Consider the following 27,059-nt stretch of genomic DNA (forward strand, 5'->3'; position numbering starts at 1 on the left):
GGTGCTGTGGCATCATCAGGGATAGTGTTCCTGACAGCTTGTATTCCATCTGTGTGTGGGATGTTAGTGTAGAGAGCCTCTACATCCATGGTGGCTAGGATGGTGTTTTCTGGGAGGTCACCAATGCATTGTAGTTTCCTCAGGAAATCAGTGGTGTCGCGGAGATAGCTGGGAGTGCTGGTGGCATAGGGTCTGAGTAGAGAGTCCATATATCCAGACAGTCCTTCAGTGAGAGTGCCAATGCCCGAGATGATGGGGCGTCCAGGATTTCCAGGTTTGTGGATCTTGGGTAGTAGATAGAATAACCCTGGTCGGGGCTCTAGGGGTATGTTGATTTCTTCTGGTGTTAGTGTAGGGAGTGTCCTGAGTAGATGCTGTAGTTTCTTAGTGTATTCCTCAGTGGGATCTGAGGGAAGTGGCCTGTAGAATTTGGTATTGGAGAGTTGTCTGGCTGCCTCCTTTTGATAGTCAGACCTGTTCATGATGACAACGGCACCTCCTTTATCAGCCTCTTTGATGATAATGTCAGGGTGGTTTCTGAGGCTGTGGATGGCATTGCGTTCTGCACGACTTAGGTTGTGAGGCAAGCGATGTTGTTGTTCCACGATTTCTGCCTGTGCACGCCGGCGGAAGCATTCAATGTATAGGTCCAGGCTGTCATTTCGACGCTCAGGAGGAGTCCATGTGGAGTTCTTCTTCTTCTGCTGTTGGTGGGAGGGCACCCGTGTATCAGTGCACTGTTCAGTGTTGTCCTGGAAGTATTCTTTGAGTCGGAGACGGCGAAAGTAGGCTTCCAGATCGCCACAGAACTGTATCATGTTGGTGGGGGTGGCAGGGCAGAAAGAGAGTCCCCGAGATAGGACAGACTTTTCTTCTGGGCTGAGTGTGTAGTTGGATAGATTGACGATATTGCTGGGTGGGTTAGGGGTACCACTGTTGTGGCCCCATGTGGCAGGTAGGAGTTTAGACAGCTTACAGTCCTTTTTCCTTTGAAGAGAGGTGAAGTGAGTAATGTAGATCTCCTGTCTTATTCTAGTGAAGTCCGTTTGTATAGAAGTTTGGTTGTTAATGAGAGTCTCCAGGTTGGAGAGCTCTTTTTTGATGTTTTCCTGTTTGCTGTATAGGATGCTGATCAGGTGGTTCCTCAGTTTTTTTGATAGAGTATGACATAATCTCTCACTGTGGTCTGTGTAGTATGTAGATAGCAGTGGATTTTTTACCTTTAGTCCATTTGGTATGATGTCCATCCGTTTGCATTTGGAAAGGAAGATGATATCTGTCTGTATTTGTGCAAGTTTCTTCATGAGGTTGATGGATTTCCATTCCATACGGCTAAATGCAGTGCCTTGCATGGTGTCAAGTATCAGAGGGTAGCCGTGTTAGTCTGGATCTGTAAAAGCAGCAAAGAATCCTGTGGCACCTTATAGACTAACAGACGTTTTGGAGCATGAGCTTTCGTGGGTGAATACCCACTTCCTCAGATGCATGTAATGGAAATATCCAGGGGCAGGTATATATATGTGTGCTAGCAAGCAAGCTAGAGATAACGAGGTCAGTTCAATCAGGGAGGATGAGGCCCTGTTCCAGCAGTTGAGGTGTGAAAACAGCAGTTGAGGTGTGAAAACATTACCCGCACGAGGAAATAAGGAAACAGATCAACAGAGCCAGACGTGTACCCAGAAGCCTCCTACTGCAAGACAAACCCAAGAGAGAAACCTACAGGACTCCACTGGCCATCACATACAGCCCCCAGCTAAAACCCCTCCAACGCATCATCAAGGATCTACAACCCATCCTGGACAATGATCCCACACTTTCACAGGCCTTGGGTGGCAGGCCAATCCTTGCCCACAGACAACCTGCCAACCTGAAACATATTCTCACCAGTAACTGCACACCACACCATAATAACTCTAGCTCAGGAACCAATCCATGCAACAAACCTCGATGCCAACTCTGCCCACATATCTACACCAGCGACACCATCACAGGACCTAACCAGATCAGCCACACCATCACTGGTTCATTCACCTGCACATCCACCAATGTAATATACGCCATCGTATGCCAGCAATGCCCCTCTGCTATGTACATCGGCCAAACTGGACAGTCTCTACGGAAAAGGATAAATGGACACAAATCAGACATTAGGAATGGCAATATACAGAAACCTGTAGGAGAGCACTTCAACCTTCCTGGCCACACTATAGCAGACCTTAAGGTGGCCATCCTGCAGCAAAAAAACTTCAGGACCAGACTTCAAAGAGAAACTGCTGAGCTTCAGTTCATCTGCAAATTTGACACCATCAGCTCAGGATTGAACAAAGACTGTGAATGGCTTGCCAATTACAGAACCAGTTTCTCCTCTCTTGGTTTTCACACCTCAACTGCTGGAACAGGGCCTCATCCTCCCTGATTGAACTGACCTCGTTATCTCTAGCTTGCTTGCTAGCACACATATATATACCTGCCCCTGGATATTTCCATTACATGCATCTGAGGAAGTGGGTATTCACCCACGAAAGCTCATGCTCCAAAACGTCTGTTAGTCTATAAGGTGCCACAGGATTCTTTGCTGCTTTTACAGATCCAGACTAACACGGCTACCCTCTGATACTTTCAGGTTTCAGGTTATGTTTGCTGAGCTGGCACTTAACTTGCCTGCCTCTAACCTCCCGCTCCTCCCGACATGCGCACACTCAACTTGTAAGATGAGCAGATTTGATATGGAAATCATAAAAGATAATCAATGTAGAGCACTGAAATATTTTTATAAATTCACTCTTCAGAATACATCCATGTTAAAAAAATTCATTCTAAAATTAACTGTTTAAATTAATGAAAAAAAAATAAAGAACCACTAGGGGGGTTTGTCCCATAGGGGACACAGAGCAATGAAAGGGAACATTTAAAAACAAAGTAATCCCACAAAATTTTAAACAAAACAGTGTGTTTGTTTTTAAGTCTCTGCACACACATTCTAGCACTTGGAATAGGGCTCAGAATATCATCTCTTCAAAGCCAGAGCTATGAAAGACATCAATACTGGGGCATCAGATACCCCAGACCTCATATTTTAAGATTCCAGGAGTCCTAGTTCTGCAAAGCCTTCAATTCTCTTCCTTGGGGACTGTGAATTAGCAGGGAAGAAAATCTAAAGAAAATCCTTTCCTTTCTAAAATACAATAGTTTATTTCTATGTTGCATCCTTCAAACAGTATCACAGAGAGAGGTATAATAGAGACTAACACTTTAGAGATTTAAGGATTTGCAGAACTAAGTGTGGCAATTTGTACAACCAGGAGGAAAAAAGCAATAGACTGAGATGAAAAGAAGATAAACAGACGCAATAAAGAAGAAAATGCCACTTTAAAACGAAGGACCTGATTCCCACATCACCTCCACCAGTTTTAGGACAATGAACTCCATTGACTTCTGTGGTGTCCCTTTTAATTTACACGGGTGTATGTGGGAGGAGGATTAGGGCTAAAACATTTTAGAAACTTTATCCATAAATGGAAGAATAGGTAGCATACATATAGATACACAACTTGCATTTCATTTACGGTACTTCACCACTCCATGTTTTCAAAAACCTACCCTAGCCAATGTCCATGACTGTGTACCAGGAAACAGGTTTTCTGAAGTGAGAACTAGTCAGTACTGGTCAATGGTGTAGTTGCACTGATGTAGCTATACTGATGCTAGCGTAGATGTGACGCTCCAGTTTAAACTCTTAGTGGTGCAGCTTACCTTGGGTTGAAATATTATACATAAAACACAATGATGCAAATTCTGCAGTTGGTTACAGCCAGCTGGTCTCATACACTTCAGTGGAGTTGTATAGATCAGATCTGGCCCTCAGTTACACATGTACAACTCTACTATGTGAATGAGACCACATGGCTATAGCTGAATTCAGAATATGTGTCTTTGTATTTTTTATATATATATAAATACAATCACAGCTATATTATGCAACTGTGTAGACTAAAGGTAATCATTTACATGCTTAACACAAATCACCTCTTGTTGTGACATTTAATTACACCTTCTAATAATTTAGTTTTCAGTTTAAAAAATGATTTACTTTGACATTTGCATAACACTTAGACAACTAATATAGTTTATTATTCTTACCTTTTTTTCAGTTGTATTATTCTTTTATTCAAAATACCTTGAGTGCTAGACAAGAAAGAAAGGTACCTGTGTTAATACAGTATAAATACATATGCACAGAAATATTTACTAAAAGGAAAAATTATTAAATATATAATTAGGGAGAAAATTTCAAAGGCACATATGGGATTGGGTAATAAAATGACAGTAAAAAAATAAGCAAATATTGACTCTCTTTAATATGAACAACAGGATGGGTTGCGTGGGTTCACTGAATCAAGTCAACATAGGTATTGTTCTGAATGTTTTTTGAGATATCTGGAACACTCACCATTATAGTGCTGTACTTCAAAGGTGTTTTTTCTGGATGTGATGCTGACAGTCCTGGGGCCAGCTCATGCAAAGGTCCCAAGGCCTTAACTCAGGGTTTCTCAAAACAGGGGTCGCCAGTTGTGTCAGGAAAGACCCTGATAGGCCAGGCTGGTGTGTTTACCTGCCCCGTCCGCAGGTCTGGCCGATCGCAGCTCCCACTGGCCATGGATCGCAGCTCTGGGACAATGAGGGCTGCTGGAAGCGCTTTGGTCCGGACTCCGCTTCCAGTGACCCCTGTTTGAGAAACCCTGCCTTAACTGAATACTGACAAATCCGTAGCTGGAAACCAGTCTGGCTCACTTCTGTGTTGGTATTGTTAAAACAGGTATTGGAGTTATAAAAATGTGTTCAATATTTAGACTTTATTAAATGCTTGTAGGATGCTTCATGTAATAATCTCACTTATAACATCTGTACTCCATGTTATAAAGTTATATTGAGTGTTTGCATTGTAAGCATCTATAACTGTAACTCAGAGGAAAGAAGCACGACCTAATATAAAATGCTGGCTTCCTACAGAAGGTGTTAGATCCTTCCCCCAAGAAGGTCCATTGCAACCAGATGAGCCATTGTGAAACAAAAGACAAAGACTTCATTAATTGTATTCCTGTCCCCACCCCCACATGAAGAGGAGACCTGTGCATGAACTCATCCCATCATCTTGAACTCTGAGAGGAAGTGAATAAAAATTCTTGATGAGAAGAAACTGGGTCTCTATGCTGCCTGGAGAATGGAGAGTGCAAAATTTCTAAGCATAAGCAAGGGATCCCCAGCAGCTCAGTCTGGGCTGGCCCTAGTGGACACAAAGCTTGCATATTACAGCAGCTTCTATTACCTTTTGGAACCAAAAAACTATAACTCATTGGTGTGTGTGCATATGGTTACTTGCTTTTTCTTAGTTAATAAATCTTTCATTATTTTATTATAGGATTGACTACAAGCGCTGTCTTTAGTGTAAAATCTAAAGTGCAACTGACCTGGGATAAGTGACTAGTCCTTTGGAATTGGGAGTAGCTAGAATATTGTTATGATTTTTGGTGTAAGTGACCATTTATCAAAAAGTCAAGCTTGCCTGAGTGGATAGATTGGAGTACCCAAAGGAACTGTCTATGACTCCATATTAAGGCAGTTGTAGTGCAAGAGGAGTTCACACTTGATGCTTGGTTGTTGAAATCTAAGTTCAGAACTCTCAACCAATTTTGGATGTGTGCCCTGCTTAACCATCTGCCATGAAGTTGGTAGTCATGCCCTTGAGCCGCTCCAAACAGCGTCACACAGGAGCCCTAACTTTTTCCTTTGAAAATAACATTATTCAAGACAAATTTCTTTACCTCAGATCAGATAGCACATATTTACATATGCTAACTGATCACTCTTCAGATAATCATTAAACTCAGCTGCAACCACTCAGGATGCACTCAATAAGCCCCCTATCTGTACTGCTGTTTTTGCTGTAAAAGTGGTTTTAAACATCCATTTCTTTCATACTTCCACCTGAAGGGTTCAACATTAAACACATATCTTAATTAACTAAGTCAGGGGTAGGCAACCTATGGCATGCGTGCCAAAGGCAGCACGTGAGCTGATTTTCAGTGGCACTCGCACTACGTGGGTCCTAGCCACTGGTCTAGGGGGCTCTGCATTTTAATTTAATTTTAAATGAAGCTTCTTAAACATTTACTTAATTACTTTACATACAACAATAGTTTAGTTATATATTATAGACGTATAGAAAGAGACCTTTAAAAACATTAAAATGTATTACTGGCATGCGAAACCTTAAATTAGAGTGAATAAATGAAGACTTGGCACACCACTTATGAAAGGTTGATGACTTCTGATCTAAGTTGTGCCCCATCCAATGAATACCAGCCAGGCAAAACCGTTAGCAGTAAACAATTTTTTTTCAACACAGTAATTTCTATACTGGATTGGATTCATTGTCCTGCCAGTCCAGTATACAATCTCCCTGTGGTTGGGAAGCAAAATTGGTTTGGATTCCCAAGTGTTCACGAGTGTAATATGTGCAATAAAAATCCTCGTGTAAATGTAGTCTTCCACATGTGATTAGGCTGTTCATTACTGGACCACATTGATTTGTCATGTGAGACTACATTCCTTAACCAGGACTATTTCTTTAGTATTCAACAATAAGCTTTATGGCATGTTTCATCCCTTGAAAAATTAGCAGGAGCAACCACCACATGGTGGCTATTGAATAAGACTCCGAAAGAATCATTCCAATACAACATGCTACAAAATTACACTGACATTGTCAGTCTCATTCATTTAGACAGTTGCTTTTCCAGTAGATTCTTGTTCTACGTATTGGAGGAGTACAGAATGTAGTTTATCATCTCAGTGCACCTATGCCTTCAGTGTATGAGCTTTCCCCTCCCTATCAGTATTCATACTTGAATTGTGCATCACCAAAAGGAGGAGAGTCAGCATCCAAAAAGCATTCCTCATTCTTATGCATGACACACAGTGTAATGGAGACATGAAATGAGACAGTACTATCTTAGGTTGCTTTCTAGGTCCCAAGTTTACTGTAGCTCTGTAAGGTTTCAACATGGCAGCTTATATTTTGTTAAAAGAAAAGACGACTACATAAATTTCAGCAGTTTACCATGTGATTTCTCTCTATGAACAGGATAAAGGAAAGGTCCATGGAGGGCTCTTGCTTTTCACAGAAAAAAAAAGAGCTCTATTAAGGGACTTGCAACGTATTAGTACTTTGCCTCTATAAATCCCTCAGTTCTTTAAGTATGGGTAAAAATTCAGCTGAACTGCATATAAAGATGTGCAAAATATTTGAAGTTGTTCTTTTCATAAAGACAGAAGTAAAGTGTATTTGTATTAAGCCAGGTACACCATTTAGATCCATTATTAGTGTCAAAATAGTTGAGATAATTTATCCACAATTTAAACCTTGGGCTTTAATGCTTTGTGAAATTATAAACCATACTGAGCTGACAGCTGTTATGTTTTCCAGAAAGAATGGTTTACAATGGTTGCCAATGTATTAACTGGAGCCTTCTTCAAGATCTTCTCTTTTAGCCTGTGATGAACCCTACATCCCAAGGGAGCATCAGCTTGCAGAGAGCAGTCTGGTATTAATTTGTTTTCCATTTTTAAAAAAATCCACAACATTTGTCTCCCACAACCAAGCAAGGAGGTAAAAGCACTTGGTAAACGAGCTGATACGAAGCTGCATTTTGCTGGAAAGCTTTATACTTTGTTCTTTAAAAGTGTACTGAGTATATGGTTAACATACCAGTGTTCAATTTAGATCTTTTGCTGATAAGTGGATTATGGTGGCTGAAAACCTTAGATGGGGTATCATCTGACAGATTTTTATTTATTTCTTTATTTATTAAAAACACACGACACTAAAATCCTCACTACTTCATGGAATCTGATCTGTTCCAATGCAAAATATTTGCTCTTCAGAACTATGTTAAGAACTACATTGCTGGCAGGTAGCTGTATCCAAAGAAGGGATGAATTCTCAGATTCAGGAAATCATTCCATCTGTCCCTTCAATTTGACGGTAGAATATCATGGAACATTTGAGACCTCTCTCCTTCTGGAGGAGACACTGATGATTTTTTTCTCTATACTTAATTTAAACCAATTTTGAGTATTAAAGATTTGCATAAACCACAATTTGACCCAATTTTTTTCATTGCTTTTTTGCCTCCCCACATTACATCAAACTCAAACAAATACACCTTTAAAATAAAGCTGTCAACCTTGAATACTGGAGTGCAGACTATATACTCCGTTCTCTTCAAAATTGGATAGCAGGATTCACACCCTCCAATGAGGAATTTACCATCTCAGACCCTGATCTTGAAAAGATTTTTGCATGTGCTTGACTTTATGCACTCTATGTAGTAATGCAATTGACTTTAATGGGACAACTCATATATCCTTAAATTTAAAGCACATATTTAAGTCTGTGTAGGATCAGAGTCTAAAGTTTCAATCCTGCAAGTGGTGGCCTCTCCCAATCCTGGTTTTTGCTTGTAGCCCTCCAGGCTTCCCTCCCCATCGATTTTATTTTTTTAAGTTGCCACTTTAAATTCCCTCCCATGATGCATCATTGCATTTATTTATTTTTTTTTTTTTACTCTTCCTTGTTTTATTTACTCTTCCCTTCTTTTTTCTGTAATTTATAGTTGGGAACAGAAAGCCATTCTTTGTCATTTTTACCCAGTAGAAGGCAGGCTATTGTAGCTTGGGGTTTTATTTACATGGTGGCCTCTAAAGTAGGGTTATTGCTACCTCTCTGTATTGTGGCTTTGTTTAGCTTGTTCTTATAAAAAGAAGCAAGGATAAACACAATAGCATGCTGCATACAGCTATAATAGATTATTAAGTGATCTATACATAGATTGAAACCATTTACGTTTTGTAACAGAATCATGTATTGTGTAGGGTAGCACATTATGGTGACTGGCTCTGATGGCAACGTTCTACTCTCACTGAAGTCATTGTGAAAATTCTCAGCAATTGGGCAGACAGACTTCTTGCAGTTAGGACCCTGGATTAGAATTCAGAAGATCTGGGTTCAGGTCCTGGCTTGGAAAACAGGTTTCTGTAGTACCTTGAAAAATACATTCAGTCTGTGTCTCTGTTCCTTCATCTGCAAAGTGCGGATTGTCATACTTTCTCTCTCTGCCCTTTGTCAATCTTATCTACTGAGACCCTCCCCAAAGAGCTAAACATCTGTCTCTTTCTGTGTCGCTGGTGGGTTCAACTGGCCTGGGGTTTCTTAGCACAACTATGACATGGATAGTTTCAATGAGGATGGCCCTTATATGGCAAAGATTTCAATCTATGGTTAACCTTAACGCATTCATAGTCCCATTGATATCAATGGGATTGCTCACATGTATAAATGTTAAACATGTATACAGGTCTTTGTAGGACTGGGCTATGTGCTGGAAACAGACACATCAGAAGACAATCACCATGGTTACTCAAAGTTGCTGTTTAATCATTTAAGCTAACATTGTTTTTTGTTACATTTGCCAGTTCACTTAACCCTGTGTGTCTTTCTGCAATGTTTAATCCCTTTGCAAGATTTCCTCTTCAGCAGATTATCCTTTTAACAATTTCATTTGCCCTTAATGGGCAATTTCTGCTGTGGTTCATTTAAATATAAGGGACTAGTACAAAATATTTTTGAATCACTCGATGCCATTATGCAGAACTGTAGTCACATTAATAAAAAATGAATGCGTGAATTCAGTTTAGTATCTAATATTGTATATTTAATGGATTACAGCAAAATTCCATGATTTTTTTCTTCAAAGAAGCCATGCAGAAGGTTTCATATTTTAAATTGGATACACTGTCTTTCTTGTCACAATTTTATGGGGAAAAATGAACAGCTGTATCCTTGATGTGCTATTTTTTCCCCTTCCAGAATGTATTAAAAATGTTTACAACGTTTCCAAGCCTCTTTCATTTAAAGTCTTTCGAAAATCTCTTTAAAACTTCATTTATTTTTGTTCTAAACTTAGGGAAGCAGTGATAACATCTTGCATTCAAGGCAATCTAGTTCTGCAGTAAAGGCAGCTGTCATTTTTTATTTTGATAAGACTGCTTATATCAGGATTTTTTCTCAGAAGCTATTGTAGAATTTATAGTAATCATCCTGGCAGACTGCCCATCAGACTAAGTAGAACACTAAAAGAATAACATCTGGGGAGTAGGTAGCTACATTAAAAACAAAAAAACGTAATTGATTTCAACTGTGGAGTTTTAAAAAGATGCGTTTGTTACTCACCCAGCTATCACCGCCAAAACGATCCATATTTTCAAAATGTCCAGATTGGTGAATGCTGCTTGGTTGACTTTTGTTTTGTAATTGGTCCAGAAAAGCATTAATTTACCCTTAAAAACCAAGGGAAAAAATATTAATAGCAGCAGCTTGTTAAGAGGTTGATAGACTTTGAAATTCAATATTATATGAATTCTGTGAATGACTTTTGGTACTTAAAGTCATCCATGAATCCTTTTGCTTAGTTAAAACAAGGGCTGTTGAAAATTGCAGTTAATTCACGTGATTAACAAAAATTAATCACAATTAAAAAAATCTATCATGATTAAATTACACTGTTAAAACAATAGAATACCAATTGAAATTTAATATTTTGGATGTTTTTCTACATGTTCAAATATATTGATTTCAGTTACAACACAGAATACAAAGCGTACAGTGCTCACTTAATATTTTTTATTACAAATACTTGCACTGTAAAAATGATAAGAAATTGTATGAAGTGAATTGAAAAAGTACAAGTACTGTAGTGCAATCTCTTTATCGTGAAAAAGATAAAAGTGCAGCTTATAAATTTACTTTGTTACATAACTGCACTCAAAAAACAAAACAATGTCAAATTTTAGAACCTACAAGTCCACTCAGTCCTACTTCTTGTTTAGCCAATTGCTAAGAGAAACATTTACGCAAGATAATGCTGCCCACTTCTTAATTACAATGTCACTTGAAAGTGAGAAGAGGTTAGCACTGTTGTAGCAGACATCGCAAGACATTTATATGCCAGATGTACTAAAGATTCATATGTCCTTTCGTGCTTCAACCACCATTCCAGAGGACATGCGTCCATGCTGATGACACTTGTTAAAAAAAAGGAATGCATTAACTAAAATTTGTTACTGAACTCCTTGAGGGAGAATTGTACATCTCCTGCTCTGTTTCACCTGCATTCTTAGAGGGGAGGAAAGGAAAGTGATCAGGAACAGTCAGCATGGATTCACCAAGGTCAAGTCATGCCAGACTAACCTAATTGATGTCTATGAGCAGATAACTGGGTCTGTGGATGAGGGGAAAGCAGGGGATGTGTTATTCCTTGACTTTAGCAAAGCTTCAATACCGTCTCCCACAGTAGTCTTGCCAGCAAGTTAAAGAAGTATGCGCTGGATGAATGGACTATAAGGTGGACAGAAAGCTGTCTAGCTTGTCAGGCTCAATGGGTAGTGATCAATGGCGCCATGTCTAAGTGGCAGCCAGTTTCAAGAGGAGTGCCCCAAGGGTTGGTCCTGGGGCCGGTTTTGTTCAATATCTTCATTAATGATCTGGAGGATGGCATGGACTGCACTCTCAGCAAGTTTGCAGATGATACTAAACTTGGAGAAGTGGTAGATACGCTGGAGGGTAGGGATAGGATACAGGGGGACCTAGACAAATTAGAGGACTGGGCCAAAAGAAACCTGATGAGGTTCAACAAGGACAAGTGCAGAGTCCTGCACTTAGGACGGAAGAATCCCATTCACTGTTACAGACTAGGGACCGAATGGCTAGGAAGCAGCTCTGCAGAAAAGGACCTAGGGGTTACAGTGGATGAGAAGCTAGATATGAGTCAAGTGTGCTCTTGTTGCCAAGAAGGCTAACGGCATTTGAGGCTGTATAAGTAGAGGCATTACCAGCAGATCAAGGGACATGATCATTCCCCTCTATTCGACATTGGTGAGGCCTCATCTGGAGTAGTGTGTCCAGTTTTGGGCCCCCCACTACAAGAAGGATGTGGAAAAATTGGAAAGAGTCCAGCGGAGGACAACAAAAATGATTAGGGGGCTGGAGCACATGACTTATGAGGAGAGGCTGAGGGAACCGGGATTGTTTAGTCTGCAGAAGAGAAGAATGAGGGGGGATTTCATAGCTGCTTTCAACTACCTGAAAGGGGGTTCCCAAGTGGATGGATCTAGACTGTTCTCCGTGGTGGCAGATGACAGAACAAGGAGTAATGGTCTCAAGTTGCAGTGGGGGAGGTTTAGGCTGGATATTAGGAAAAACATTTTCACTAGGAGGGTGGTGAAGCACTGGAATGGGTTACCTAGGGAGGTGGTGGAATCTCCATCATTAGAGGTTTTTAAGGTCAGTCTTGACAAAGTCCTGGCTGGGATGATTTAGTTGGGAATTGATCCTGCTTTGAGCAGGAGGTTGGACTAGATGACCTCCTGACGTCCCTTCCAACCCTGATATTCTATGATTCTGCCATATATTGCATGTTATAGCTGTCTCGGATGATGACCCAGCACATGTTGTTCATTTTAAGAACACTTTCACAGCAGATTTCACAAAACGCAAAAAGGTATCAGTGGGAGATTTCTAAAGCTAGATATATCCCTAGAACCAGGATTTAAGAATCTGAAGTGCCTTCCAAAATCTGAGAGGCATGAGGTGTGAAGCATGCTTTCAGAAGTCTGAAAAGAGCAACACTCTGATGTGGAAACTACAGAACCTGAACCATCAGAAAAGAAACATCAACCTTCTGCTGGTGGCATCTGACCAGATGATGAAAATGAACATGTGTTGGTCTGCACCGCTTTGGATCATTTTTGAGCTGAAACCTTCATCAGCATGGATGCATGTCCTCTGGAATGGTGATTGAAACGCTAAAGATTCATATGTCCCTTCGTGCATCTGTCACATAAATATCTTGCGACATTGGCTACAACAGTGCCATGAGAACACCTCTCCTCACTTTCAGGTGACATTCTGAACAAGAAGTGGGCAGCATTATCTCCTGCAAATGTAAACAAACTTGTTTGTCTGAATGATTGCCTGAAAAGGAAGTAGGACTGATTGGACTTGTAGGTTCTAAAGTTTTACATTGTTTCATTTCTGAATGTGGTTTTTTTAAAAAAAAACAAAAAACAAAAACATAATTCTAGATTTGTACATTCAACTTTCATGATTAAGAGATTGTACTATTGCATTCCAGTACTTGTATTAGTTGTATTGAAAAATACTATTTCTTTTGTTTTTACAGTGCAAATATTTGTAATGAAAAATAAATATAAAAGGTGAGCACTGCACACTTTGTATTCTGTGATGTAACTGAAATCAGTTGAGAGAGATCCAGAATCTTAAACTGGGACTGTTTAGCATGCAGAGAAGACAGGGTGAATAAGATGACTTTACTTACCCTCTCAAAATAAAAGAACAAGGGTATATTTAATATATTTGAAAGTCAACACTAAGAAAAGGAATATATATTAAAGTGCTCGCTTAGCCCACGGAACTCATACTAGCTACCATTTTTTTTGAAGCCAAGATACTAGTAGGATTAAATATTTATATGGCTAATGAGAACATTTACAGTCACAGTAGATTGAATACCTATTTTTAAGGAATAAAGCCTTTTTGCTTCAGGGCATAATGCAAACACTATCTGATAGGAGTTAGGAACAGTTACTTGTTTATAAAGGAAAAGTACTCATAATTATCCATTATGAAGTTTCTTGAACTTTCCTCTGAAGTAAGTGGTACTGGCCAATGCTATAGACAGGACACTGGACTAGATGGACCAGGGATCCAGTATGGTATGGGAATACTTATGCAAAAGCTTGTGCCAGGTTGGGACACCTAATTTGCTTGCACAGACATCCAGATAATTACACGTGCACATGGTCATTTACACACTTCACCAGTCATTTGCTAAGGTATTTGCCATGACTGAGAAGATAAGTTAGGCATAGTGACATGCAGAGTTCTCTGAAATTCTGGGCCTTAACAGTATAATAGATTATACTCAGATTCCCCTCCAAATGCATCCCGAGAGATCCATTCTGTCTTCAAATCAATAGGTAAGGAACAAAACCCACTTTTGCAAAAAAGTTACTGCACAATTGTGTAGAAATTGATTATACATGAGTTGTGAGAATGGGTCTCATTGGCTTGTCTGCATGCAAGGTTGATGCTAAAAATGTTACTTGGAGCACCCTCATTGCAATGGTTCCCTAAAGCACAAAATTGCAGTTTCATGAAGCCGTCTAGACAAGAATTCAGTATAAGCCATACCTCCTCTGTTCATTCTGATGCACTTTTGTTCTTTCTTGCTCTTCTTGCTCTCGTCTCAGTTCCAATAATTCACCCTGGGAACAATAAAAGTGAAACCCAAATTTATTAATGTAGTTATTCAGAAGACAAACCCAATTAATTACACAATATATTAACCTTAACTAGTGCACTACTTAATTTGCCAATATTTTACTTAAATTTTAGTTCCTCTGGGAAGTAAGTTTTATTTACAATACCCAATCGCATATCAAAAAATGGACTCCATCTCCTCTTCAGTCTTCCACTGGACAGAAGGGCGTGTGTCCTCTTGCAAAGGAAGCCGGGGGGTTCTAAACTCAGATCTAGGGGGATCTACCAGAGGCAGGCGTCATCCAGATGGAAGGTCTTTACCTCTATCCTTCATGGTGGTTCCAAAGACCACTACTGCCTCCTGAGTCAAGTCTGCAGTGATATGACACTATGCCATGAAGGAGGAAGCAAGCTTTGGAGGGCCTTGCAGCCCTGCCTCAGCCCCACCCTCTCCCACTGTGTGGCTCTGCCTTCCTGACGACCTACTGTGGAGGAGCTTCCAAATGGTTAATCAGCCATAGGAGGATGCCATAGAACATGCTCTCCTCCCTTCTGTCCTTCCCTTTGCCCTGATCCTCAGGTTTTGCTTCTCTTCTGCTTGCAGAAGTGGAGGGAAGAACAGGACCTTTTACAACATAGCTCTAGGTTTTGAAACGACCTCTGTCCATTGTTACTGGGACAAAGTTTTGGGGAATTTTATTTATGTGCATTTCTTTATTCCTTAATTGCATACTATTATCTTTGGAGCCACACTTACGCTGTTTTATGCCGAGCCGTTCTGAAGTCAGGCCTCTTGTTATGAAGAATACCTGGCTTTAAAGAGAGTCCATAGCGACCGCTTTACACTATGTAAATATGCTCATTCAATTTATTCTTATCTTGCTGCATTGTCTGTGGATACTTGTTTATACCAAACTGAATAGTGTTCTAGAGCTAGATCCGGCTGCCCTTAAAAGCCATCCTAAATTATGCAAACTGCTGCTAGTGATATCAGAGGGGCTGTTCCCATGATTAGGGCTTACTCAGAAAAGGGTTGCAGAATTGGTTCTCTCACACCCATCTCTGGACTCACACTCTTTCCACCTAGCTGGAAAGATGCCAGGGAAGGAGTTGGCGGTGTGGTACAGTTGTGAATGGTTGTATTAACATTTTAGCATTTATTGGTTAACCTTATCGCTTTCCTTCTTTAGAGTGTCCGTTTCCTGTCCCCAATAAGGTCCCCCTTTGTTATACTATTATTTTGGGGCATAGTATTTCATTTGTTGGAGTTTGTATTATTGTCTTGTTTCTTGTGCACTGGATCATCCCCCTTCTTAAGAGTAGTTGTATTAGTTATTTTCCAAAGGGACAGCACCCTAGTGTCTTGAGAACATAAAATAATCACCGTGGGAGGAGGCACCAGGCATCGCAACAGAGAACTCAGGACCCAACTCATATGAGGAGTGAGGCAAAGCCACTACAATTGGCAAATACCAGCTGCAATTGTTGAAAGGAAGCACACAATGTGTGGCCACTGTTGTGCCAACTTCCTTGCACTTTACATTTTTTAAGGTTATGATGATGTGGCCCTATGGTTTTGTTTATAAATCAGGGTAGTGAGCTGGGCCATGCATGTTTAATCATTTAGCTCGGATTCATGCCACACCAAGTATCAGGCAGGTGTCCTGGTCAGCCTGATGACTGCTAATGCTAACCAAAGGAACATCAGTTCCATATAACTTGTTCTGAAGTGGCTGGGTCAGTACCTTTCCATGTTATGCAACATACCATCTCTGCCAGCTAAGTTACTGATATGCTAGGGATCTCACGCCATTACAAGTATAGTTAACAGGAACGGAAGCTACCAACTTTTGCCACTGAAAGGGTTCTTCAAGGGAAAACAGACCTGTCCTGCACATTTGCCATAGTAATGGAGCACCAATAAAGCTGGAATGTGAACTAAAGTGATGAATTTTATAGAAAGGTTCAGTAACTAAAAAATGAACTACAGAATGAAATAAAAACTAATTTAAGAAGAACATTAATAAAAGCTTTGCAGTAAATAATATAATCAATCAATAACTGGATAATGTGTTGTGTATCACTGTTCGTCTAGCCCTAAAAGAAAAGCAAGATTAAGAAATAAAAAAGCCAAGCTTCATTTTCACTTTTTAAATAACTGTTCAACCTGAAAATTAAAATCCAGTATCTGATTTTCTAATGTTTGACTTTTAATGGCATTCATTAGATTTCTGCAATAGCTATACCTTCAGAAATATACTGCAAGTACATAATACTGTGTTTAAAGTGCCTGGGAAAACATTTTAAATCTAGCAATACATATTAAAACCTATTTCCCCCAAAAAAATAACTGACAAAACCTATAAATTTAATAGCTATATTGCATTAGAAGGTGCACACAAAAATAGAATTTACAATTACATTAATATTATAGTAGCTTGAGGTGGAAGTGAGTTAACATAAATCTGAGGGACAATTATTAGTGCTTTTAAAATATGTACACTTAGAATAAGTTTACAAATACCTACTGGACAGATTAACGTTCTAATAGCAGCTACTGAGGCAAGGAGTACTTTGGTACTATGTATTAAAACAAAAATTTTGCACTCAGCCCATACTTTAGGGAGAGATGGAAATCAGTAAAAAACATAAAAATCAGAAATGTAGCTAGAGAGAGATTTACCTTTGATGTGACTGTGGCCCCAACTCTGAATGACCTCCACACCGGGCTGCCCTGGCCTAAGCTCTATGAAGGGTTCAGGTGTATGCTAGTTTTAAATGAAAAACTATTTCTTCATGGCACAATGTACAATGCCATAGTTATTGATAACATACATACCCATAGCATTTGAAATTTCATAAGGGTTTTATTTAGGAGAAAATATATGTTGGTAATTGGACAGAAGAGAAAAGGTGCATGCTATGATGGGAAATAAATAAACTATATACTTTTATTTTATTAAATGGAGGCATATTTATTGAAGGACCTGTACATCCAATTACTGGAACAACAGAAGAAACTGGAAGTCAGTAGATCAGGTTCTATGCCCAGCTCTACCACAGACTCATTATGTGAGTTTGGACAGCTTACCTACTCATTTAAGTAATTAGTGCAAACAGGTGCAATTGCATATGCAGGAGTAGAAGATCTAATCCATTTCATACTCATTTAAGTCAGTTTACATCATTTATATGAATCTGTATGTGTTTGATTGATCCATTCTCTATTCTTTTGCTAAAATAGAAAGTTGGAATACTTTAAAGACATTTTCTCTGAATCATTAATAATTATGTTTGAGAAATCAAGGAAGATAGGTGATGTCCCAGAGGGCTGGAAAGGAGCAAATACAGTACCCGTCTTGGTGCAGAGGAGAGCTGAGGGAATTTTAAGCTAGTCCTCCTAACTTCGATACCCGGAAAGATATCAAAACAAGTTTTTAAACAATCAATCATTCTGTTCAAATTTACAGGTGATAAATAATTGCCAATAAAGATTTGTCAAGAACAAATCATGTCAAACCCAACCAAATTTCCTTTTTTGACAGGGTAACTGGCTTAGTGGACTGAAAGGAAAAGGGAGATGCACTGGACTTAGTAAGGCTGACAATCCTACTTGACATACTCATAAGCAAACTAGAGGAATATGGTGTAGATGAAATTATTATAAGACAGGTGGCGTTTCAACCAGTTTTGTATTCCTAGAGTGGTTATCAATGGTGTCCAGTTTGGGGCACCGTGCTTTAAGATACATATGAACAACCTAGAGAGAGTCTAGAGGAGAACAACAAAATTAAAAGGTGTAGAAAAACATGACCTACAAGGAAACATGGAAAGAACTGGGCACGTTTAGCCTAGAGAAGAGAATACCATGGCAGGGGGGAAAATAAGACTTTAAAGATGTAAAAGCCTGCTCCTCAGAGAATGGTGATCAATTGTTCTCTACATTCACCAATGGGAGGACAAGCAATAATCAGCTTAGTTTGCAGCAAGGGTGATTTAAGTTAGATATTAGGACAAGTTTTGTAACTATAAGGATGTTTAAACACTGGAATAGGTTGTAGAATAGAGATTTTTAAGAACAGGTTGGACAAAACTGTCAGGAATGATCTAGTATATTTAATCCTGCCTCAGCACAGGGGTTGGAGAGAAGATGACCTTCTGAGGTTCCTTCCAAGCCTACATTTCCATGATTTTAAACACAACAGAGTGGAGATGGTGTGTGAAGTATTAGTTCTCTATTCAGAATCGCCTTCAGAATGTCCCCATGATAGTCTTTTCCTCTCCTTTCCTTTCCTCTCCTCTCCCACAGACGTTCTCATAAAGCCTATTAACCTTCCATAACAGTTCGGGATGTGTTGCACACATCCGTTTCAGTCTTGATGTGCATGCACCCCGCTTACAAAATCACCATAAATTTCTCTCTCAATGGTTCCCTTTGGGGTAGCTTGAGTGCTCTTTGCTGCCGCATGCTGGCAGTGCCAATATAAAGGGCCCAACCGATGCCAAGTCCCTGAGTTCCTTCTTTCAAGAAAGCTCTGATGTACAGGAGTAGAAATGGACATGTGCAACACATCTCAAAGAACAACTGCTATGGAAGGTTAGTAACCATTTATTCAAGTGATTGCACATGTGCATTCCATTCGTGGTGACTCCCAGCCAGTAATATAGGTGGAATGGATCGGAGTTCATATAATGGCCTCACTGAGAGGTAGGGCCACTCTGGAAGGACCTGCTGGGGTGAAAGGATTCTTTTACTTCCTCTACCTGTATGCCCAGGATTAAGGCAACCCTCTAACATTTCTTGGAGTCATCCAGGAGAAGCAAAGTATACATTATTGAGACTGCCTCATCAGGGGAAGGGAAGGCCAGCAAAGGGTCCTGCTGAGCTGGGTCTTGATATCCAGTACCAGAGTCAGAAGCCTGTGCTGCCTCGTGGGTAAGTGCTGCACATCTCTTTGAGGCCACTGAATAGGAGTTCCTGGAATATGAGGGAAAACCCAACAGGTTCCAAAAAGGCCACTGGACAGGCATAGGCCCCCAGTGACCTCCCTGGCCAACCAATGGATGGTACTCTTGTGGTAGAGTAATGGTGTCTCGAGGAGGGATGGCTCCAAGAGCTGATGTGGTAGGCCCCAGTCTCCGATTTGGAGGAAGACTACCCTCCTTCCGCTGACTATGGAGGTGCAGTTCCAGACCGTGCTGGTGACCAGTGCAGAGGTGAAGAGGTGTGCAGAGTGGTGAGCATTGCAGGTTTTTCCTTTGACGATACCAAAGGGAGAGCCAGAGGTGCATTTTTAATGAAATTGTGCGATCATGGGAGACTAGATTCCCAGATATAGAATGGAGGACAAGTGCTACTAAAATTGGTAGGGCCCAGATTTTCCTGGATAACAGATTTCTTCACCAAATAGTCACCAAGAACCAACAAGAAGTGATGTCATTGTAGATTTAGTATTGGTGAGTAGTGAGGACCTCACAGAAGAACTGGTTGTAGGGAATAACCTTGGTCTGAATGATCATGAGCTAGTTCACTTAAAAAAAAGAAAGGGGGATCTGCAACTAGGGTCCTTGATTTCAAAAGGGAAAACTAAAAACATAAAAGGGAATTAGTTAGGGACATGGACTGGACTGAAGAACTCAAGGATCTGAATGTGGAGGCAGCTTGGAATTACTTCGAGTCAAAGTTGCAGAAGCTATCTAAAGCCTGCATCCTAAACAAGGGGAAAAAATTCATAGGGAAGTGTTGTAGTTCAGACTGGATGAACAAGCACCTTAAACAGATTAAGAGAAAGCGATCATAGGTTGGCTTCCCTTTAAGGCAGATACAACTTAGATATGTTTTCACAGTACTGTACAGTACCGGTGGTCCCCAACACCATTGTAGGGGAGAGAAGCTGCAGCCCCCCGCCTGCCAGGGACAGAGAACTCCAAGGCTGCAGCGCTGGTGCTCTCTGTCACCAGCAAGTGCGTGGCTGCGGCTTCTCTCCAGTTTCAAAAGGAGCCGCGGCCCCGCCCCTGCCGGGGACAGACTGAACCGGCGCCCGCAGCCCCGGAGTTCTGTCCCTGGCAGGCGGGGGCCCTGGCTCCTTTTGAAGCTGGAGAGAAGCCGCAGCCACGCATTTGCCGGGGACAGAGAACACAGGAGCCTGCAGCCTCGGAGTTCTCTGTCCCCGACAGGCGGGGGGCCGTGGCTCCTCTCCTCTGCTGGGCACTAAGCACTAGGCAGTGCACACCAATGCACCTCTTTGGGGACCACTGACAAACTGACTGGTTTGAAACCCCAATATACCGCAACCCCACATTTAGCGCAATGGAAGTTTTTGGACCCCAAATGTCACATTATACCAGGGTTTCACTGTATTAGTACCATTATATAAGGCACTAATAAGAACTCACCTGGAATACTGTGTGCAATTCTGGTCTCCCATGTTTAAGAAAGATGAATTCAAACTGGGACAGGTGCAGAGAAAAGCTACTAAAATGATCCAAGGAATGAGTCTCCTTTCACAAGGTAGGTTTTCCAAAGAGCTTGGCTTGTTTAGCCCAACCAAACGAAGGCTGAGGGAAGACATGGTTGCTCTCTATAAATACATCAGATGGATAAATACCAGGCAGGGAGATAAGTTATTTAAGTTAAGTGCTAATGTGGACACAAGAACAAATGGATATAAGCCTAAACTTGTTGATGGCCAGTTTAAAATTAGACAAAGGTTTCTAACCATCAGAGGAGTGAGGTTCTGCAACAGCCTTTCAAGGGGAGAAGCAGGGGCAAAAATCCTAACTGCCTTCAAGACTGAGCTTAAGTTTATGGAGGGGATGGTATTATGAGACTGCCTACAATGGCATGTGGCCCATGTGAGGCTGCTAGTAGCAAATATCTCCAATGGCTGAAGATGGGACGCTAGATGATGACGGCTCTGAATTACTTCAGAGTTGTGTTTCTCTAACTGGGGTTGCCGCTTGTGTAGGGAAAGCCCCTGGTGGGCTGGGCCAGTTTGTTTACCTGACCTGTCCGCAGGTCCAGCCAATCGCGGCTTCCACTGGCCACGGTTCATAGCTGCAGGCCAACGGGAGCTGCTGGAAGTGGCACGGGCTGAGGGACTTACTGGCCGCTGCTTCCAACAGCCCCCATTGGCCTGCAGCGGTGAACTGCAGCCAGTGGGAGCTGCGCTCAGGCAGACCTGCAGACGGGACAGGTAAACAAACTGGCCCATCCTACCAGGGGCTTTCCCTACACAAGCGGCAACCCCAGTTTGAGAAACACTACTTCTTTCCCAGGTGTCTGGCTGGTGGGTCTTGCCCACATGCTCAGGGCCTAACTCATTGCCATATTTGGAGTCAGGAAGGAGTTTTCCCCTGGGTCACACTAGCAAAGACTCTGGGGGTGGGGGGGCAGGGAAGTGTTCACCTTTCTCTGCAGCATGGGGCACAAGTCACTTGCAAGTTTAAACTAGAGTAAATGGTGGATTTTCCATAACTTGAAATCTTTTAAACCATGATTTGAGGACTTTAGTAACTCAGCCAGAGGTTAGAGGTCTATTACAGGAGAGAGAAGGAGGGGGAAAAAGGGTTCTTTGGCCTGCAACATGCAGAAAGTCAGACTAGGTGATCACAATGCTCCCTTCTGGCCTTCAGGTCTATGAGTCTACATGGGTCTGGGCTGGTGGTGACCCTGCTGGTTCTCCCATGTCTGCCAGCACCAATAGGACTGACCCTTGAAATGCTAGCAATACTGGCTCTGTCAGGGTTAGAAGCTGCCTGGCAGCCGCAAATGCCTCTGGCCTGGTTGGTACCCAGACAGTGGCACAGAGTGGTGTCACAGATGTGGAAGGTGCTCCTTCTGGTTCCAGACTTGACAGTACCAGCTTAGGTGCCAAGGACTACTTTGGCTTAGACCACACTCTACTCTGATCCACATGCCTAACAGACTTCGATGCTGAGGAATCTCCCCCTTTTGGCCATCTGCTTCTTATGTGTTTTCTTAGGTACTGGGGATGGTGAGCAGTACAATAGGAGGCACAAAATCCAAATCCAACAACACTGAGGCACTAGGTGCTGAGTCTGACCGATCTGGCTCAGATGGAGGTCTCAAGGCCACCTCCATGAGTGGAAACTTTAGTATGGTGACAATCTTTCTTCGTGTGAAGTTTAAAGTCTCTGAAAATTTGGCGATGCTCTCCTGTATGAGCTTCCACCAAATAGTTTAAGCAACTTGAGAGCGGGTCACGCAGGGGCATAGCAGGCAATGTATGGCTTGACCGAGGCATCCCTCTGCACCAGGAACTGACCAAAACCCTCAGGTGGGGTAAAACTTACCCAACTGTACTAAAACAATAACAACCAGAATAACACTGAACTATTGACAATAGAGTACAAGAGTACACAGTCCACTGAGAACACTTTCAAAAGCAAGATGAGCCGTTCCAGCAACCATTACGGGCAATAAGAAGAAACTGAGGGGGCTCAGGGTTAGCTAAGCCCTTTATACAGCAGAAGAAGGTGCTCAAGCCACCCCAACGGGTACCACTGAGGGAAAAATTTCCAGAGACTGTGTGCACACCAAGAGTGGAATACACATGTGCAAACACTCAAAGAAGAAATTAGGTTCCTTAGAATACTAAACTGGGCACCATCATCTAAAAAAGGTGTTATGCAGTTTAAATGCGGGAGGTGGGGAGGGAAGCATAAACTAATAGTTCAGAGCCAATGAGCTGTAAGCCAGGGATCAGCAACCTTTGGCACGTGGCCCACCAGGGTAAGCTCCCTGGCAGGCCGTGTACGGGGAGACTTTGGCAAACCAGTAAAGTGCCTAAAACCACTATGGTTTATTGTTAAAGGCGACCTAGTTAGCAAGCTGTAAAGTGGCCATGCAGTTTTACCAAAGCAGGAGGGGAGGGGGGTTTTGGTGCCACAGTAAGGGCAGCTTGACCCCGCATCCTTCCTGATAAGAATTGTGTTGAAGTTGCTGATACATGCATTTTAAAAGAGCAGGATGTACCCTCAGGAATGTCTATTGGGGTCTCAAGGCTGCAGACTCTGGAAAAACCCACATCTGGTTAATCAATAATCAGAAGAAACTTCTTGCTTGATGATTGAAATTGCTTACTTAACAAGGGTTCTTTAAGGGACATGTCATTCTATTACCAATGTATAAATAAGGGGAAAAAGCTTGAGATAGTTGGACTCATTTGGAGACTCTTTGGACTCTCCCTCTGGATACACCTGTCTGTCGGTGGGGACCGCAAGACAGAAGATTTGGCCATCGGAAGCCTGCCGTTGTGTCACTCAAAAGCCACACTCAGCCTTGGTGATTATCAAGGGTTGGGGGTGTTTTACTAATCTTGTTGTGGACATGTGTAAGTACTTGAGACTAGTAAAGTGTAGCTTTAAGTGAAAACACTCATGTTGTCCTGTTTGTGCCAGCCATCTATCGGTCGGACGGATGTCCATGTCTCCTGATTTATTTCCTGACACCTCCTCGCACAGAGTAAAAGTTACCAAGAGCTTTGGGCTGAAAGAACCCAGGTAACAGCTGGGCTGGTTTATTTACCTGCGGCTCCCGCTAGCTGTGGTTCACCGCTCCAGGCCAATAGGGGTGGTGGGAAGCAGCAGCCAGCACATCCCTCAGCCTGCGCTGCTTCCTGCAGCCCTCAATGGCCTGGGATGGCGAACCACAGCCAGTGGGAGCCGAGATCAGCTGAACCTGCGGACACAGCAGGTAAACAAACCGGCCCTGGTGAGCTACGCGCCAAAAGTTGGAGATTCCTGACGTAAGCTTTGTAGATGCTTCAAACCATATCTGAACTTTGCAGCTTTGCCTATTTGACTACCTACAATTGGTCTGAAGCACTTTTCCTGAGGAGACCTGGTGCTCATATGCCACAGTAATTAATATGTTTTTTAAAGCTGATTACAGAACACGGCTCAGTACAGAAACGTTATACATAAACTGTTAACATATTATAGTTACCTTCCTCCGTTGTTCTGCCTTCTTTTCCTGTAGTCTTCTGTTTTCATCCTCCTGGAGTCTTTGCTTATAAGTGCGGCTTCTAGTCTATTGCACAGCAGAGCATAAAAGCAATATATTGTCAGAAGATCCCACTCTCAATCTTTATAGAATAAATTAACAAAACTAGTTCAAGATATTTCTGATTACTTAGGGATAGATTCATCTAAGTTTAAAAACCAGACATGAGGCTCTTTTGCTAAAAATCTACTATTTAGAAGTTAGGTTATCTACCTTTTGTAATTCAATTGCTAGGGTGATTTGTTCTCCAGAGAGACCCTGTCTGCAGTGCTCTGTGGTTCAGACACCTCTGGGGGATTTGTTTGAATGGGAGAAGTCTATGAGCTAGATCTGAAATCATTAACAAGTGATTAACAATCATTAAACAGCCCTTACTTATAATGAGTCTCAATGCATGTTCTCTTGTCATTTGCAGTTATTGGGGGAATGTATTACTCTTACCTTGAGCAGGGACTGTGCCTTCCTTTGTGTGTATATCATATTTAGCACATTATTAATATTAAAAACTAACTTAGTTTAGTACAAAAAGTTGTGGTGGCCATCATATAACTTGACTTTAATAAAGGCTTTGATATAATTCTACACAAGATTCTCAAAGGAATTTGATAAATGTGAATCAAATGAAGCTACTGAATGATGGGTACATAGTTTGCTATAAAGGCTGTATGGAGACAGCAATTATTAATGGGTTCAGTCTCGAGCTGGAGGAGCTGTTAGATGTGTCCAGGGAGATTCATTCTGGGTCCAATATTATTTATTACTTTCAGTAATGACTTGAGCGGTTGTGTGGAGAATATATTAATCAAGTTGGAGAACAATAAAAATCTAGACGGGATTGTTAACACTTTGGAAGACTGAATTAAAATGGATTATGATCTTAATTGATTAAATGTGAGGGGAGGGGGGGAGAAGAGAAGCCACCAATAAAAAGAGGAGAGTGCCTAAAAAGAAACTGAATTTTGTCTACATCCAGTAAATGGGATAAACGTGTGTCCAGTGATATTTGTACACTGTAATACAGTAATGCCATGGAAAGGATCTGGGAAATTTATACTGTTTTTAGCAAGAACTGTATGTCCTTTTCTAGTACATGCAACCATTGAGAATCATAACAATGCTAAAAATTAGAATTTAGAGTGAAAAATTTTACCTCACCCTTTTCCCAGCAAAAAGATACAAATTTGGCAACATGGAAACATTTGGGGAATGTGTGTCAGTTTTGCTGAATTGTTCGTGTAACAAAAATTCCAATCAACATGTTTTGATTCTAAAGGACTTCCTGTTTTGAATTTTTTTAAAATTTCATTTAAAATAACGTGAACCACTCAAAAATTAAAAAAAAAAAATCACATTGAACAAAACATTTCGTTTGACTTGAAATGAATATTTTTCATGTTTTTGGAAGGGCTAGCGAACTGAAAGTCAGTTATTATGTCCATTTTACTAAATGTGTCTTTACTAGATCTCTTATATTCTAGAGGTTAAACAAAAATGAAAAAAATAGCAGGTCACAATTTTTTGCAGGTTAAACACAGCCTAGATCAAAACACCACATCAAACTAGCACAACTCAAGTATAACATTTCCCCTTTATTACCTCTTAGTGCTCAAATGGTTTCACACCTAGTGGTACTCCATTGCTTATGTGTTATAGCTCCCTTAATGGGGCACAACAGGTGCTAGTTTACCTGTAGAGTGGTTCTACTAGCCTGAGCAGATCTTTTACAAACACAAAGCCATAGAGTTGTACTAGCAACAAGTGACATAAGCTATACTGAATCGCGTTAATAAAAGTATCATATACACACAAGCAGCAAGGTAATTCATCCTCTTTACTTGGGCACTGATTAACTAGAGTTGAGGGAAATATACACATTTCTTGCACTGTATGTTTAAAAAAAACACCACCAATTGCAGACAGTAACAGACATAAAAGATTGGAATAAAAGGCATAAAACTGAAACAGCTTTGGAGTGAGGGGCTTTAGCCGTCAATCTGCACCTACTCCATCTCTCTATACCCTATGGCCATCATACTAATGTCTCTGAAATCAGGACCAGTCCTGGGGATGTTTTCAATTCAAGTACATCTTAGTGAAATTTGTAGGACTAGTTCTGCCTCAGATAAATCCACTAGGCCCAGGTCTCATTGTTCAGTTCTTGTTTGGTGACAGGTGGGGAGGCAAGCATGGCTTTATGTTATCTTTCTGCCTCTCGTATTCTCTGCCATTTCAGTGGCCTGCTTGGTCCCCAACATAAGTTAGAGCAGCCTCAAGGGTGGCCCGCTAAGCCACCCAGAGCATACTGTATTCCAGCCATGTCCCTCCCTTTGCCTGCACACCCTCTGTGTAGGGGGCTGCACAAGGGGCACTAGAAACTCATTCCTCCGGTTCTGTGCCAAGAAGTGAACCTCCTCTACAGCTGGTGTATTCCCTAAAGGCTGTTTCCACCCATTCTAAGACTCTTATGCCTGTAGTGAAGGTAAAGGAAGCCACTGGGAACTGGTCCCAAAGACTCAGAGAAGAAAAAAAAAGAAAAAAAAAAGTCTATACGCCACCTTCTCAGTTCATGGTGTTGAGGGACAGGGAAAGAGACTGAAGCAAGGCCTATGAGGAAATGCTGAGGTCTGAACATAT

General features: G+C 41.3%; 1 protein-coding gene across 1 annotated transcript in view; it reads right to left on the reverse strand.

The window, feature by feature from the left end:
* The window catches only part of EPSTI1 (epithelial stromal interaction 1), a 95,465-nt gene that overhangs the window by 11,876 nt on the left and 56,530 nt on the right, over positions 1-27,059 (reverse strand). Inside the window, exons 8-9 of the mRNA XM_050951016.1 lie at positions 24,369-24,452; positions 14,330-14,403 (exon numbers count right to left, since the gene is read on the reverse strand). Coding sequence (XP_050806973.1) covers positions 14,330-14,403; positions 24,369-24,452 — 158 coding nt within the window. The remainder of the gene's footprint in view (positions 1-14,329; positions 14,404-24,368; positions 24,453-27,059) is intronic.

Source organism: Gopherus flavomarginatus, chromosome 1, assembly GCF_025201925.1.
Source record: "Gopherus flavomarginatus isolate rGopFla2 chromosome 1, rGopFla2.mat.asm, whole genome shotgun sequence".
Taxonomy (NCBI): Eukaryota; Metazoa; Chordata; order Testudines; family Testudinidae; genus Gopherus; species Gopherus flavomarginatus.